General features: G+C 33.4%; 1 protein-coding gene across 1 annotated transcript in view; it reads left to right on the top strand.

Annotated features, from left to right (window-relative positions):
• Window positions 1-11,256, top strand: part of LOC117120538 — a 45,029-nt gene extending 33,773 nt beyond the window's left edge. Inside the window, exons 46-60 of the mRNA XM_033265556.1 lie at window positions 179-383; window positions 1,154-1,233; window positions 1,375-1,521; window positions 2,072-2,222; window positions 2,407-2,549; window positions 2,789-2,874; window positions 3,029-3,215; window positions 3,730-3,906; window positions 4,159-4,310; window positions 4,586-4,795; window positions 4,956-5,127; window positions 7,389-7,608; window positions 9,293-9,382; window positions 9,925-9,984; window positions 10,239-11,256. Of these exons, the coding sequence (XP_033121447.1) occupies window positions 179-383; window positions 1,154-1,233; window positions 1,375-1,521; window positions 2,072-2,222; window positions 2,407-2,549; window positions 2,789-2,874; window positions 3,029-3,215; window positions 3,730-3,906; window positions 4,159-4,310; window positions 4,586-4,795; window positions 4,956-5,127; window positions 7,389-7,608; window positions 9,293-9,382; window positions 9,925-9,984; window positions 10,239-10,629 (2,471 nt within the window). The 3' untranslated portion in view covers window positions 10,630-11,256. The remainder of the gene's footprint in view (window positions 1-178; window positions 384-1,153; window positions 1,234-1,374; window positions 1,522-2,071; window positions 2,223-2,406; window positions 2,550-2,788; window positions 2,875-3,028; window positions 3,216-3,729; window positions 3,907-4,158; window positions 4,311-4,585; window positions 4,796-4,955; window positions 5,128-7,388; window positions 7,609-9,292; window positions 9,383-9,924; window positions 9,985-10,238) is intronic.
• Window positions 11,257-14,086: the final 2,830 nt, after the last annotated feature.

The raw sequence follows: 14,086 nt of genomic DNA, 5'->3' as shown, positions 1-14,086 counted from the left end.
AAACAAACAATAACATTGACAAAACACTGGCATCATTACAGGTTGAGAATTGTCCAACTTGTTGCGACGGAAATGCCAATGAGAAATATATTATAATATATTCCGTTCAACGTCAACTACAGATATATATTTGGTCTATGGCCTAATTATGGTTACCTTTCACTGTTATTTTACTTAGGATACTGTGTTGGCAGTTCTGTCGATAAAGCTGATGATATTATACCATGCATCACAACATCTATGGATGGAGGTGGGACAGTTGAGGTTTATGACGGATATATATTTATTGACGGTAAAATTTACAGTAACGTGAGTGATTTTAGAACTCCAAACGAAGATGGCACAATTCCAGGAAATAACAAATTGTTCTTGGAGCCTGGAAAGTAAGTGTTGTTTTGTATGGTAGCCTTGGTGGTATATTCATTTCAAATAACTATAAGCATTATCCGTCGTTATGCTTTACCTGTAGGCCTATGCGTCAATATTTGCGTAATGTTTACTGTGTAACACCCTAACAACAATATAAACTAGAGCAGTCTCTCCATAGAATTCATACCTTTTGCCTGGATACCGAACAATACGCAGGCAATGTATGATGGGCCATTCCATTATTTACGTTTATGCTCGGTGTACAAATCGAATTTCTATGACCTTGAATATGTCCTTTGACATTTTCTTTTCAAAATTGTAATCATGTCTTCCTTCGAATAAAAATCTACAATTCCACTAAATTTTATGATCCATTCAATTATAGTTTTGCGTAATATTGTTAACAAACAATGTGGTGGAAATAATATATAACTAAAAATACATAACTAGACTTACTATGTATGTTTGCAAACAAAACCTAGGACTTCTCTTCACTGACATAATATGAAGTAGTTTTGAAATTATAAAACAAAAACAAAAACATAAAAAAACTTATGAAATACGAACTCTAACTAAGGCTCAAACTAGAGGTGCAATTGTACACGAATAGCCGGTTTCTCAAATTTCCTTTGCACATTAAATGTATGTGATAAAAAAAATAGGCTTATTTATATGAAAACATTTATATGTATATGAAATATATATTATATAACACATACATAATACCAGTGTATTATTTTATCGTCGTTGATTATTGTTATGTGGTGTCTAATTTGATCTACAGATGCGTATTTACAACTCTTTCAATCTGTAATGAAGCACATGTATGTGTAAATAGGACACTTAATTCAACAAATATTTTAGGTAAGATAAAAATTGTTTGTATTAATGTTTGTTTTTTATATCAATCATATAAGTAAGAATAGTTGAAAGCAAATCTATTATATAGATTTTTATTTATTATTATTATTTTCTCTTTTTTTTAATAATTCATATATAAATTAGGTTATGAGGATATAATTATTTCATCTGATGATGGAAAGGATTTTTCGCTTTCGTGGGGAGAAGACGAAAATATGTTTGCGGTAAAACCTGAGGCTATAGAATCCTCGGAAAATGACAAGTTTAGCCTTAAAATATCATCAGTTGGAGGTACGCTAATCTTTATTTTTTAAATCGATAAAGATTTGGAATGTTAATTTCATTACTGTTATTATTGCTACTGCTGCTGTTGATACTAGTACTACTACTACTACAACACACTACTACTACACACTACTACTACTGTACTAATACTACTACTTACTACTTATATTACTGGTAGCAGTATGTAATGAAAATGGTAATGCTAGTGATGATGACGACGACGACGATGATGATGATGATGATGATTGTGATATCGATATTTGATTTAATCTATTGAAAATACTACCTAATACCGAAAATGTAATACATTATAAGTGTACAACGTTTTTGCAAATTTGTTTTGCTTCACTCTTACAAAATTAGACAAAGTAATACTTTCTGTAGTGCAAAGATCGAATATGAACGCCATTATAGTTTGTAATACACAAAGATGCAGCAATTTATCAGTGGTTATTATATTTAATTATATTTCATTACACATAGACTGCTAACAAAATACAACATTAATTTGAAAATTAGAAGAAATTGTTTTCTTAATAATACACTGTATTTAAAGGTTTGGAACCTGGGTATTCAATGTCGTTTGGAGTTTTATCAAGCGAAGACTTAAACAAAGAATATACTTCCGAAGCAACAGCAGATTACGTTCCATATATTGTCAACCCACTGTATACTTTAGACAGGACACAGCGTCATCTACGACGAAGGTTTGTCATGTTACTCATTATTAGCCTTACGTTGTTAAAAAGTAGGCCTTCAATACTGTATAAGCTAAATCAGCTTTAAAAACACAATTTTGTACCTAATTATCAACATACGATAAGAATGCAACTTAACATTTTCTCAGTTGTGAAAAAACTACACTACTAAATATATTATTTCTTTTTGCAGAGTCAAGGCTGTTTATGAACCCAGCTTCTATCTCTCACCACTAGGTCAGGCTGACATGAATGGACCATTACAAATTAAGCTGAAATTTAAGACATCTTCAGATTGGAAATATGAATCTCCTTATTTGATCTATTGGAACAAAGGTTAGTAAAATTTAACGGTACGCTGAATGCAACATAGATTGGCATAAAGTATGGAGGTATGCTATACTTATAAAATAAGTAAAAGTAAGATTTATATTAAGCCTGGTATCTTTGGTTTAACTTTCCAACATAATTATGTTTGTATTGATCATTTTATATTGAGTGTGTGTATTTTTGTTTATTATTTAATTTGAATAAAATAAACAAGAAATAACATTGATACCATTTTCATAACTTAGACGAAGGTCAATGGGATGATGCAGGGCTCACCTGTTCTGACGAAATTTCGCAATTCGACGAGGAAACAGAAGAACTATCAGTTATGGTAGTGTACACTTTTTGAACAATCAAAACCGTATCAATGGCGTTGATTTGAATTACTTATAAATTATTAATCCTTATCACGCTTTAATCAAAACTAAACGTAAAGCCAGACCGAAGAAATTCTGATTATTATAATTTGCTTGAAATTTTGAAAGGTCTGTTCTACCCATGCGTCTTCAACTGAAGAAAGTATTAGAAGACGGAGAGAGGCAGATTCTGGCGGTTTCCAAAGTTATTTTAGTAAAGAAACATTATTCACTATTGCCCTTCTTGACAAGGATGTAAAAAACGAACCACCAATAATATTGATGGAAGATGTTTTAAGAATGCAAGAGGATGAAGGTAACGAAATAACTGATTAACTTGATAATTTTACCTATTTTAGATATAACTATCAATTTTGGATTTTAAAACTTGTTGAACGTATGGATGCTAAAAATGTAGATATCTAATCATTCTTTTTTATTTGTTGTTTCTCGGTAGAAATTTCAAATATCTAAAATTGCTTCTCTAACAATAAGACTATAGTCAATATTTAAAAAATACTGGTTTTTTTTTTTTTTTTTTTTTTTTTTTTGTTTTTGCCCAAGTCTTATTCTTTTTTTTTTTGTTTTTGCCCAAGTCTTATTCTTTTTAGGTAATCCTTATTAATTTGTCAAAATTTCAGTATGTGTTTTAAGACATTTTTCTGATTTTTTTTTTGTGATAACGTCTGCTCCCTTGGAGGATAATTGTTTGTTTTTTTTTACTTTTTCTACTTTCTGAATTTGTTTAACAATAGGCTACATGTATAAACTAAATATATATTTACACCCTTTTTTATTTTATTTTTCTCAACAACAATTATTCCTTACAGGAATTATTGAATATCAAATATACGCTGCTGACTCAGATGATGATCCAGTTGTGTTCCAGCTGGACCAACATTATCCAGTTACAGAGCTTGGTGAAATTGTGAAAATAAGTTCAGATGGTGGTTTTACTTTTAAACCTTGTCTTGATTGTTACGGAAATGCTATCATATATATAAAGGGTATGGTTATTAAAATCAGGGGTTTTATTTGTCTCAAGTGGTTGTTATAATCAAATAATATTAAATATTAAATGTAATAATGATATAATAAATAAAATTATCACCAAATTTCATTGGTTTTGCAAACAGTCATTAACCCCAATTTTCAAGCAGTAAATATGCTGCAGAAAATATGTCGAAAAATATTGGTTAAACTCGCTTGATATAGTTTATGTTTTTTTTTTTTTGTTTTTTTTTAATAATAAATTGTAGCTGTTGAAACTCCTGAAAGTCCGTATGTGGAGCCACTTACGTCTACAAAAGCATTTGAAGTGGATATATCCTCTAGACAAGATCCACCTGTGGTCTATTTTTGTACAAAGAAAACATCTAACAAACCTGCTGTGGATGACAGATTCTATCAGGTTACTAAGAAATGTTTAGATCAATGTAACCACCGCCAGCACGAACAACACCCCTTAATATCACTAACAACTACTACTACTAATTACTACCACTACTGCTGCTGCTGCTGCTGCTACTACTACTACTACTACTACTACTACAACTACTACCACAACCACAAGTACTACTACTACTGCTACTGCTACTGCTATTATCAATAATACTACTAATAAACAGTTACTGGGCCTACTATTATATACAAATCAACATCTAACTTTTCTTTTGCCTTATATAGGTAACAATGGAAGAAAATACAGACACTAACATAGCTTATCAGGATTTTATTGGGTATGCCGGTGCGTATGACGTAGATGTTGATGACTTATTAAACTTAATGTTTCAAACTCCCACCCAAGGGCAATTTAATGTAAAACTACCAGAAAGAGGAAACCCTTCGACATCTGAGGATCTAGAAAAATGCAACATCCGGTATCCACATCCAAAGGTAAAACAATAATGATATTAAATACGTATTAGTTAAAAAATGTGTATTAATTAAGTATAGTTATAATAGTATTATAATAAGGAAAACATATATTAATTTTATATTCAGTTAATGCCATTTATCTCCACTGTAAAGCTTCCGTTCTATATCATTAAAACAGGATGCAATGTCTTGGGTATGGACAGAGATTACATACAGGCCTAATAAAGGTTTTTATGGTTCGGACTACCTTTCCGTATTTGCACGTGACCAAGCCGGGTTGTATTCAAAAATTCTTGAAATAGACGTCGCAGTAATGAAGAATCCCTGTGCAATACACGGCACATGTCGTGGTAGGTACATGACACTAATACAATAATAATAACTACCATTAGCCTGTATATTACTGTTAGGCCTACTATAATAAACATAAAGGTTTTTCTCCAATTAAAGACAACTTTTGTTCAGTGGCGTTGCAGAACAGGCCATTGTAAGATTGATTGCCGGGCCTTTTGAAGTGCGTCTTATCTTTTTACCCTTACCGCCTTTTTTTCCTTTTTTTTTTCGTTATTCTGTAGATTAGGGAACCAGTTCAGTAGGAAATTTACTGTTACTCCAAACTGGGCCCAGTACAAACAATGAAACAAAGATACTCACATTCAAAAAACAAGTACCTGAAAAGAAACCAGATAAAATACAGTAAAATCTCTATCATAGAAATTTCCTAATGACCTAGGCTGATAATAAATATTAATGATAATTGGAACCTCCGTAACTATTTCAAGAGTGGCATATGCGGTCGCAGCAGGTAGTTGTAAACTATTATCCCTATCCTTACTGGCCTATGCTAGTAATAAATATATATATACGATATACGATGAATACTATTGCAACTTTTATCATACTAAAAATACAATTCAATTTGAAGTTTAGTGAAAGGAAACATGCAGTAAAATAAAACATTGACAACATTACAATAAAAAGAATAAACATAAGAAAGGGTTGGATTGCAACCATAGAAATAAAACACTTTTGCAAAACTTAAATTTTAATTTTATAAATGCACATTTTAAATTTTCTGATTATTATAATTATTAAATTTTATTTTGTTTTAGTTATTTATGTACAAAAATTCAAAATTATAGATATGAAAATAAGTAATAATGATAATCGGACTTCGTAGCTATTTCAAAAGGGGTTTATGCGGTCTCAGCTGGCAGCTACTTGTAAACTTATCAATAAAGCTAGTGGCTCGTATAATGGTAATGGTAATGGTTTGAGATTTATATAGTGCATAATACATGGTCTCTATGCGCTGTACAGAAAAATAATTAAAAAAACAAAATCTATTTTAGTATGTCATCTAAGCTAACCAAGCTAAAATAAACAACCGAAACAGACTAACGCAGAAGGATCGCACCGTTTACCTGCAATTTGAGACTACCGACAAGCAGTGGTTAGCAGGTACATGACTCACAGGTGCTCCAATAGTGTTGGCATCTGGTCTAGCCTTTCCTAACAACAAAAGTGAAAAATAACAGAAAACAGAGACATATTGAAAAGAAAGGAAAATGTGTGATTTAAGGCTCTGCTGAAAAAAAAAACAGAGAGCGACGAAGACTCCGGAATGTAGATGGGAAGTTCATTCAAGATAAAAAAAAAATCATTTCAATTACACAATTGAAATGTCATAGGAGTGATGTTTGCCCTACCTGACGTGATCGTAACGAATACTTTCCAAGTACCTGCGAAAAAAAATCGCATGTGATTCGGATTTTTCGGATTTGAATCGGACCCACGACCTCCAGATCCTGGCGCCATAACCACTAGACTACCGAGGTTGCGTAATTAGTGTTGAATTCGATCCCCAAGTAGCAGCGGGTACCGAAAATGCTATATCGATGTGAGTTTTTGTCAGCAAAATATCATAGGAGAGTTATTTTTCCCTACTTGCCGTGTTTCCACACCGAATACACCGAAATACTTTCCCAAATACTTCGAAACAAATTCGCAAGTGATTCGGGTATAGGAATCGTATCCACGACCTCCAATTAACGTATGGCGCCAGGCTATTATATTATTTAAGAATATTGTTAAAATATAAATTATTATCATCATCATTATCATCATCGATAAAAATTTCATAGTCTTGAATAACAACACAACAGTTCTTAGTTTCATTATAGGGGAAACCTATATTTGTTTATGACCATAACGGTCCCAAGACACGTTTCAACAATGTGTTACTACATCATCAGCTGCCAAGGCAATCTCTCTTATACTAAGACGTCCATGCTTAGCATGCCACGAAATTGGGCGTAACTAATAAACAAAACACAGTATGACTAAAAGATGAATAATCAGAATATATGTATCATCATCATCTTCATCATCACCACCACCACCACCACCACCATCATCATCATCAAATTGAATAAATAAAATTTTAAAAATAAAAATTTCCGATTCGCGCGAATAAATTCCCTAGTGGCAAACGACCTTAAGGGGGCTTAAACAAAGCCTAACCAAAGCTTAACCAATAAAGTATCCTGCTTATGAGTATTTTAGTTATTAAGCCTCAATATACCTTTTTTATATATATATATAAATTCAGGCGTGCTGAATGACACAAACTGTGAAGACCCTAGACGTCAAAACGGTTTCGAAGGATACAGTTGCTCATGTACTACCGGATGGGAGGGAGAATTTTGTGAACTTGATCAAGACGAATGTGACCTAGATACACCGTGTGCAAGCCCATACATTTGCATAAACAAACCAGGTGGCTATCAATGCGAATGTCCATCTGGAATACCAAACTGCGATATGAAAGTGTAAGGAATAAACAATAATCATTCCTATACTTAATTAAGTGTATGTTTGAATTCACTCTACATCGTATCCTGATTTATTTATCAATAAATCATCTTTCGAAGATCCCGCCTTGTCGTTAAATGCTTAAAAATAAGGCGTATCATAATGATCTCTATAGTGCTGTTCAACTGCGCATGCACAAGAGTTGAAGGTTAGTTGCTTTAATAGGATTTGAATTCCCAACAGAGCTTCAAAGGCCCAGTTGGTTAAAGCGTCTGCATACACAGCAAAGGGTTCGAATCCCGTTATTGGAAACTTTTTTTAACGTACAAAAATTATATCAATATGGTATTGCAAGACGGTTTAAAGTTTATCTCTACATTATATCCTGATTATTTTTTATCCTGATGTATGTGTTGCGATTATAAAATCTTGTTTCTATTAGAACAATATTATTATTATTAGTATTTATCTATTCCTTTATATATTGTGTTTATGGTACTACTCAACACACCTAATTTGATTATTATTTACTATAATTTCCAAGCTACGACCTGTAAGTTTCAAGCTTAACCATAGTGTTGTGACCGTTTGAGTCAGTTGTGAGAGCAAGTGCCTGGGGACGATCTGCGTATACCCTAGGTATCTTTGGTCTAATTGGTATGATATTCGCCTTAATAACGAGAGAAACTTTTTTTTCATACAACTGGATAAAGGAACTTTTCTTTGAAGGGCTATGCTTGATAGATTATAACATCTTGTTTCTATTTGAGCACTGCTATTATTTATTCATCTATTTGTTTATATATCCCCATTAATAGGACACCTTCAGGGCTAAAAGAGTATAATAGTATCCATATTTAGGGGACACTAAGCAAAAACGTGAAATGGTCACCTCAATTGGTTGGTTTTACCATGTACAGCAATGACATACCTTCTTCACATATTTTTTTTTTAATTGACCTAAGAACGATTAACAATATAGAAAAAAACAAATTGTAACAATAATTTGCAATGTAAATACTATACATTTTAGCATGAATTCAAAATACATGTAATTAAAGCAAAAGTTGTATATAGTTCCATGATTCAAGTGCTATGACAGATTCCGCAGAACGAATAGAGAAATGACTTAGAAATCAGGGTGCAGTACGGTATGAATTTGAAATCATGTGACAGTACACAGAAAAAGTATATCCCATGATTTAGGGTAAACAAATACAATATTAGTTTATACAAAGTAACACGTACATTGGGCCGATAGACTTTCGATATCCATTTTAAAGAACAAGAACGAATGTGAAAGTTATCTCTCAAACAGAATATTGTCAAAATATAGATTTGATTGAAACATTGTTATTTTTTATCTATTGTAGTTGTAGTGAATAATGTAATACAAACAAAATAGTGATACGATAAGGTTTAAACATGTAATGATTTTAACATTTAGCACACTCAGAAATTGAATGTGGTCTGCCATTCCCCAGTGGCTAAAGCCGACTTTCTAATGAATAGGGTACGGTAAAAAGATCAATAAGGGATGTAAAGCTCAGTTAAAGTAGGTAGACCTGTACATACCACAATACCATTTATGCATAGTTATGAAATCAATTCAATTAGGCCTATTGTATAATATGCTTCTAAGCACATGTGTAAACAACTATGCAAATACATTCATATCAATCAATTATCAATTTAATTCAGGTGGGTGATATGTTTAATCAGCATATTGAGCGGCGTTGCTTTCTTTGGAGGCTGTGTAGCTATTGCCTGTTGGTGGAAAAAAAAGAACAAGTAAGATTAAAAATCCATATTTTTATTTTTATCTTAATATTAGTCTTATCATAATAGTAAAATATCATTTCATTTTTTTCATTAAGTGGGCCTATAAGACGTAATCCAGTTTCAACTAAACACAATTAACCTTAAGCTAGGTTTCCATACAATCGCTACACGCTATCGCCACAGCTTTCGGGGTGATGTTGATTTTTCGGTCGAATCGAGGAGCCTTCTTGCGTCGGGGACTGCTATGCAGTACAACGATTGCAAAGAAAACACTCTACAGACAGTGTAGCAATTTTATGAAAACCGAGCTTAAATTAATACTAAAATCCTTTAGTTCCTGTTATTTACACACTGCGAACATTTAAACATAAACCCCCAACTAATCAAAATGTGTGAATTGAATGTAGACCAATTTCAGTCGTGCATAAGTTCACCGATTCTTTATTAATTAAACCTATTGTTAGTAGTGTTGTATTTTAGTTTATTATCAGCTTTGTATTCTGGTATTATATCTTCTTACAGAGATACATTTTAACTTACTTTTCTTATAGTAAAATATTCGTGGAGGAAAATGTAGGTGACGTAAACACACAACCACAAGATATATCAAAGTAAGTATAATATTTCTATAATAACTCTTAACAGTTTATTATTATATTTTTAATTATTAATTATAGATGTATTTTAAATTATAGGGTGTTATTTTTAAAGTATTAAGAGGTATACATTTTACTTTCAATTATTTGTTTTTATATTTTTCACACAACTACGTATTTTTTTAAATGCACATTTAAAAGTTATTTTCATATTGATAACTTATATTTTGGTAACAAAATAGAAGATTTACATTATGTATTCAATACAGTCATGTTGAAATGGATACATTCGTTGCCGACACTATTGAAGACATAAAACAACTTGAAAGTTCTCTTCAAAATGCTGCTGTAACTATTCCTGATGCAGTGATGACAGTCGCAGGAATTGACTCGGTGTCTGATGAACCGATAAACCAACTTAACTTGAGTAACTCATTCAGTAGCCTTCATTCAGAAAACGAGTTATTTTCGCCTGAAGCAAACCAACAGGAGCCTACAACATCTAAGACCCTTTCCAGAAACCAAGTTTCCCCAATCTTAACGGGTATTGCTGGCGATGGTGCGAATGGACGTGATTGTCTCCAGAATGCATCTGATGCAGAAGGCATTCCACTGGCAGAAATTGCTAAGCCTATAAAGATTAATACTTGGATTGCATAGAGTCTTTTGATATATTGTAGTACTTTAATTCTGCCTTGTATAATGTTGCTGTGTGTGTAAACCAAATATAAAATTATGTAATGTTTAAGCACAGACCCTATATATTATGTATATAGGGTCTGTGGTTTAAGTTAAACCACCATTATCGATTCCGACATCTAGTAATTATTATAACTACATTCTTTCGAAGTACTATATAGACATAATATTTTGATTTTCATTTTCCTGTTCTTAATGACTATAATTCCAATAATTGTGTTTATCTCAAAATACTTAACATTTCATTTTCAATATTCATTTTCATTTTGTATATGCCTTTCAAAATTTTTTTCATGATTATGTAGACTGATTTAAACCTTATATATACAGTGTTAGAAGAATATGAAAAAAAAAATTGATTTCTGCTTCCGCTGTGCGGTGCAGCTCTGTTTTCAGAGAATCCAATAATTACATTTTTTAACAATTTAATTAAATATATCAATGACAACTGGCATTATTATTAAGTAGTGTTTTAACTTTTTTTCAAATAATTCCAAATAATATCAATGTTATTAAGATTTAATTTGTATGCGTACATGTTTATACATAGTCTAATTAAACTCTCATTCTTCATAGGCCATACACATTTGTCTTATACACAACTAGATGTGTATAAGAGACAGTATTTACAGCTCCTCGATAAAGCAAACCTTGTTTTATTTTTTTGAAGTCGGTGTGTGGTAGAGAAATTAATTAATTGTTTTTGCTATGTCCAAAATTATAAACAAATTATGTAAATAAAGTATTTAAATATGGTTGAATATGACCTTTAATTACTGTATTAATTAGCACACCACATTCAAACATATCTTGGTCTGAAAGGACACTAATTTGTCTTTTTATTTATATACTTATTATTGCATCCAACAGAAATAAAATTCGCCACATACTGGTGGGAACGACAAACGGATATAAATATTTTCAAAGTGTAGGATATCATTGTTTGGTGTGGGCCAAGTCACATTTCGATCGGGCAGTTCTAATTTGAATAGTAGCGTCACCCATATAACGCTTACCATTTTGGTTAGTCTGTATCCTTTTTACGAAATTTGATTACAGTTTCGCCAGATTACATTAGGCCTACAGTAGCTTAAGTGAGGATTACAGTAGCTTAAATGCAAGGATCTGTTCATAAAATCAGGTAATAAATTATCCCCCGGACACCATGCCGGTATATGTAAATCAAGGTCTCGGGGTTTGAAAATTAAGATTGTAATGGCATAAATTACTATACGAGATAGAAATATCTTCAGCAGGACACAATCCTTAAATTTCTGAACAGTGGTGGTGCTACGGGTGGTAGGGATTTTTCTCCAGATAGTCCTTGTTCTCCTCCCCCAGTTCTCCTCCCCACGTTCTCCTCCCCAAGTTCCCCCAATTATCAATCGCTTTGCCATAAGTACGCTATCAAACGATCAATACCAGTGAATTAATTTTCTCTTTTCTTATTATTAAGACATTGAAAGAGCTGGACACGCGTAAGCCTTTAGGATGCCGCTCGTAACATACATGCTAGAGTCAAGTGACAATTGCAGATGGAGACCCCTACTTCCCCCTCCCCAAAATTTACCTTACCCCTCGCTTTCCCCCTCACTTCTCCGTCCAGGTGGGGGTTTATTCAAATGTACCCAGGTATTAAAAATATTAGCTACAATTTACAATTAAAGCCAAATATTTAAACCTTAAAAATATAATAATAAATTATATACAGTAAGAATATAAGAAGACATTAAATTAATATTTATCAATTTTACCGTAGGCCTACAGTTGATTAAGCATTAAAAAAAAACATAGGCCCTAACACCAGTCTTCATCCGTCCCTCAAGTTGGCTGCGGTAGAACAGTACCAATAAGTACTAAAAAATAATATTATACCTATAAATAATATTAATAATTATAATAATACTAAAATAATAATAATAGGCCTATTTGTCATTTGGGTAATGGGTAATCGCGATCGCTATTCATCTGGGTAATTCCGTATCATGTAGGTGGTTGTCTTCTGGACCGTGCTGGTTTTGGTCCGAGTCGTCGCCTGGGCCAAGTTGGGTCGTCTGGGCCTAGTTGGATTTGGTCCGAGTTGGTTTGGGGCCGAGTTGGTTTTGGGCCGAAGAGTAGTCTGGGGCCGAGTTGGTTTTGGTCCGAGTTGGTTTGGGCCGAATAGGTTTGGGCCAATTTGGTTTTGGGCCGAAGTGACTTGCTACCCATCATCTCTGCTGAAAGGTAATATTTTTATTCGATTATTACACAGTACATAAGAGCCATATAAATAATTTCTTAGCCATTTAGTGTCACATTATTAGCAGTTTCTAAATCTCTGGTGTGATATTCGGGCTATGTTGACCGCTATAGGTAGGCCTATACAGTGGTGCATATGTGCCAGTGCCACCGAGAGGGGGTAGGGGAAAGATACCCGGGACCCAAGCTTACCAGGGGCCCATAGACATTGCAGGTAGTAACTTTTTTTAATATTTTGTTTCAAAAATAATACTATCATGGTCCCCTAATATATGGGCCCCTCCAAATTGACAAAATCCCCCCACCCCGTAATAAAAATGTGTGCGCCTTCGGTGCAATCTCTTTCGTGCTTTGCGCTCGTGACTGAGAGTCCACACCAACCCTTGCCCTGTCACAGCAGTTTGCCCTGTTACAGTTTGCCTTGTTACAGTTTCCCCTTTTGGCGGCCCTGACATGTGCACTAATCTTTACTGTATAATTGCTATCCGTATTTTTATTCAATTCGAAATAGTGGGGACCCAGAAAGGGTTTTACACTGGAGGGTCTACAACACCTCAGACCCCTTTCCCCATCGTGTTGGGCTGTGTGGTACGGATGGATAGCACCATCTTCTAGATGGCCACCGGAAATGGGGGCTATAAAACGAAGACCGACGTCCCAACGAATTAAGACCACTAATTCTTCTCTATTATTCTGATGATAATACACCTGGCTGTAAGAAAAAAAAAATTACGAATTTTTTTGGGTGTCTGTTTGTGAAATTTTCAAGGGTCTTCGTTTTATAGACACCCGGCTATATGGGTGTCTACAATTTAACAAAGACCGAAGACTTGAAAAAAGAAGACTTTCAATTATTTCTCAATATCGTAAGTATTTCAAAATCATCATAACAAGTAGGCCCTAAGCCTACATTATTTCATTATTTCATCGGAATAAAATTAGGAATATCAAGAAATACTTAAGGGTCTTCATTTTATAGACACCCCCAGAAATGAAATGGCCCCCAAGACTGGACTCCGCCTGCGATTTTTTTTCCCGTACGAAACATTTGCATGAAACTTCACTCGGGCCATCTCGATTGACTCGAGTGAGTACGATACAAGGAACAAGAGCAGACACTTCGCAATGTCGTGACGAGTTTTACTATTATTGCTCTTTCTATGTTTACCTACGGTAGGCC

This window comes from Anneissia japonica, unplaced genomic scaffold (assembly GCF_011630105.1).
Source record: "Anneissia japonica isolate Jap-2015-1 unplaced genomic scaffold, ASM1163010v1 scaffold287917_len653891_cov171, whole genome shotgun sequence".
NCBI lineage: Eukaryota > Metazoa > Echinodermata > Crinoidea > Comatulida > Comatulidae > Anneissia > Anneissia japonica.
The sequence above is the reverse complement of the archived record's forward strand: the minus strand, read 5'-3'. Positions and strand labels throughout refer to the sequence as shown.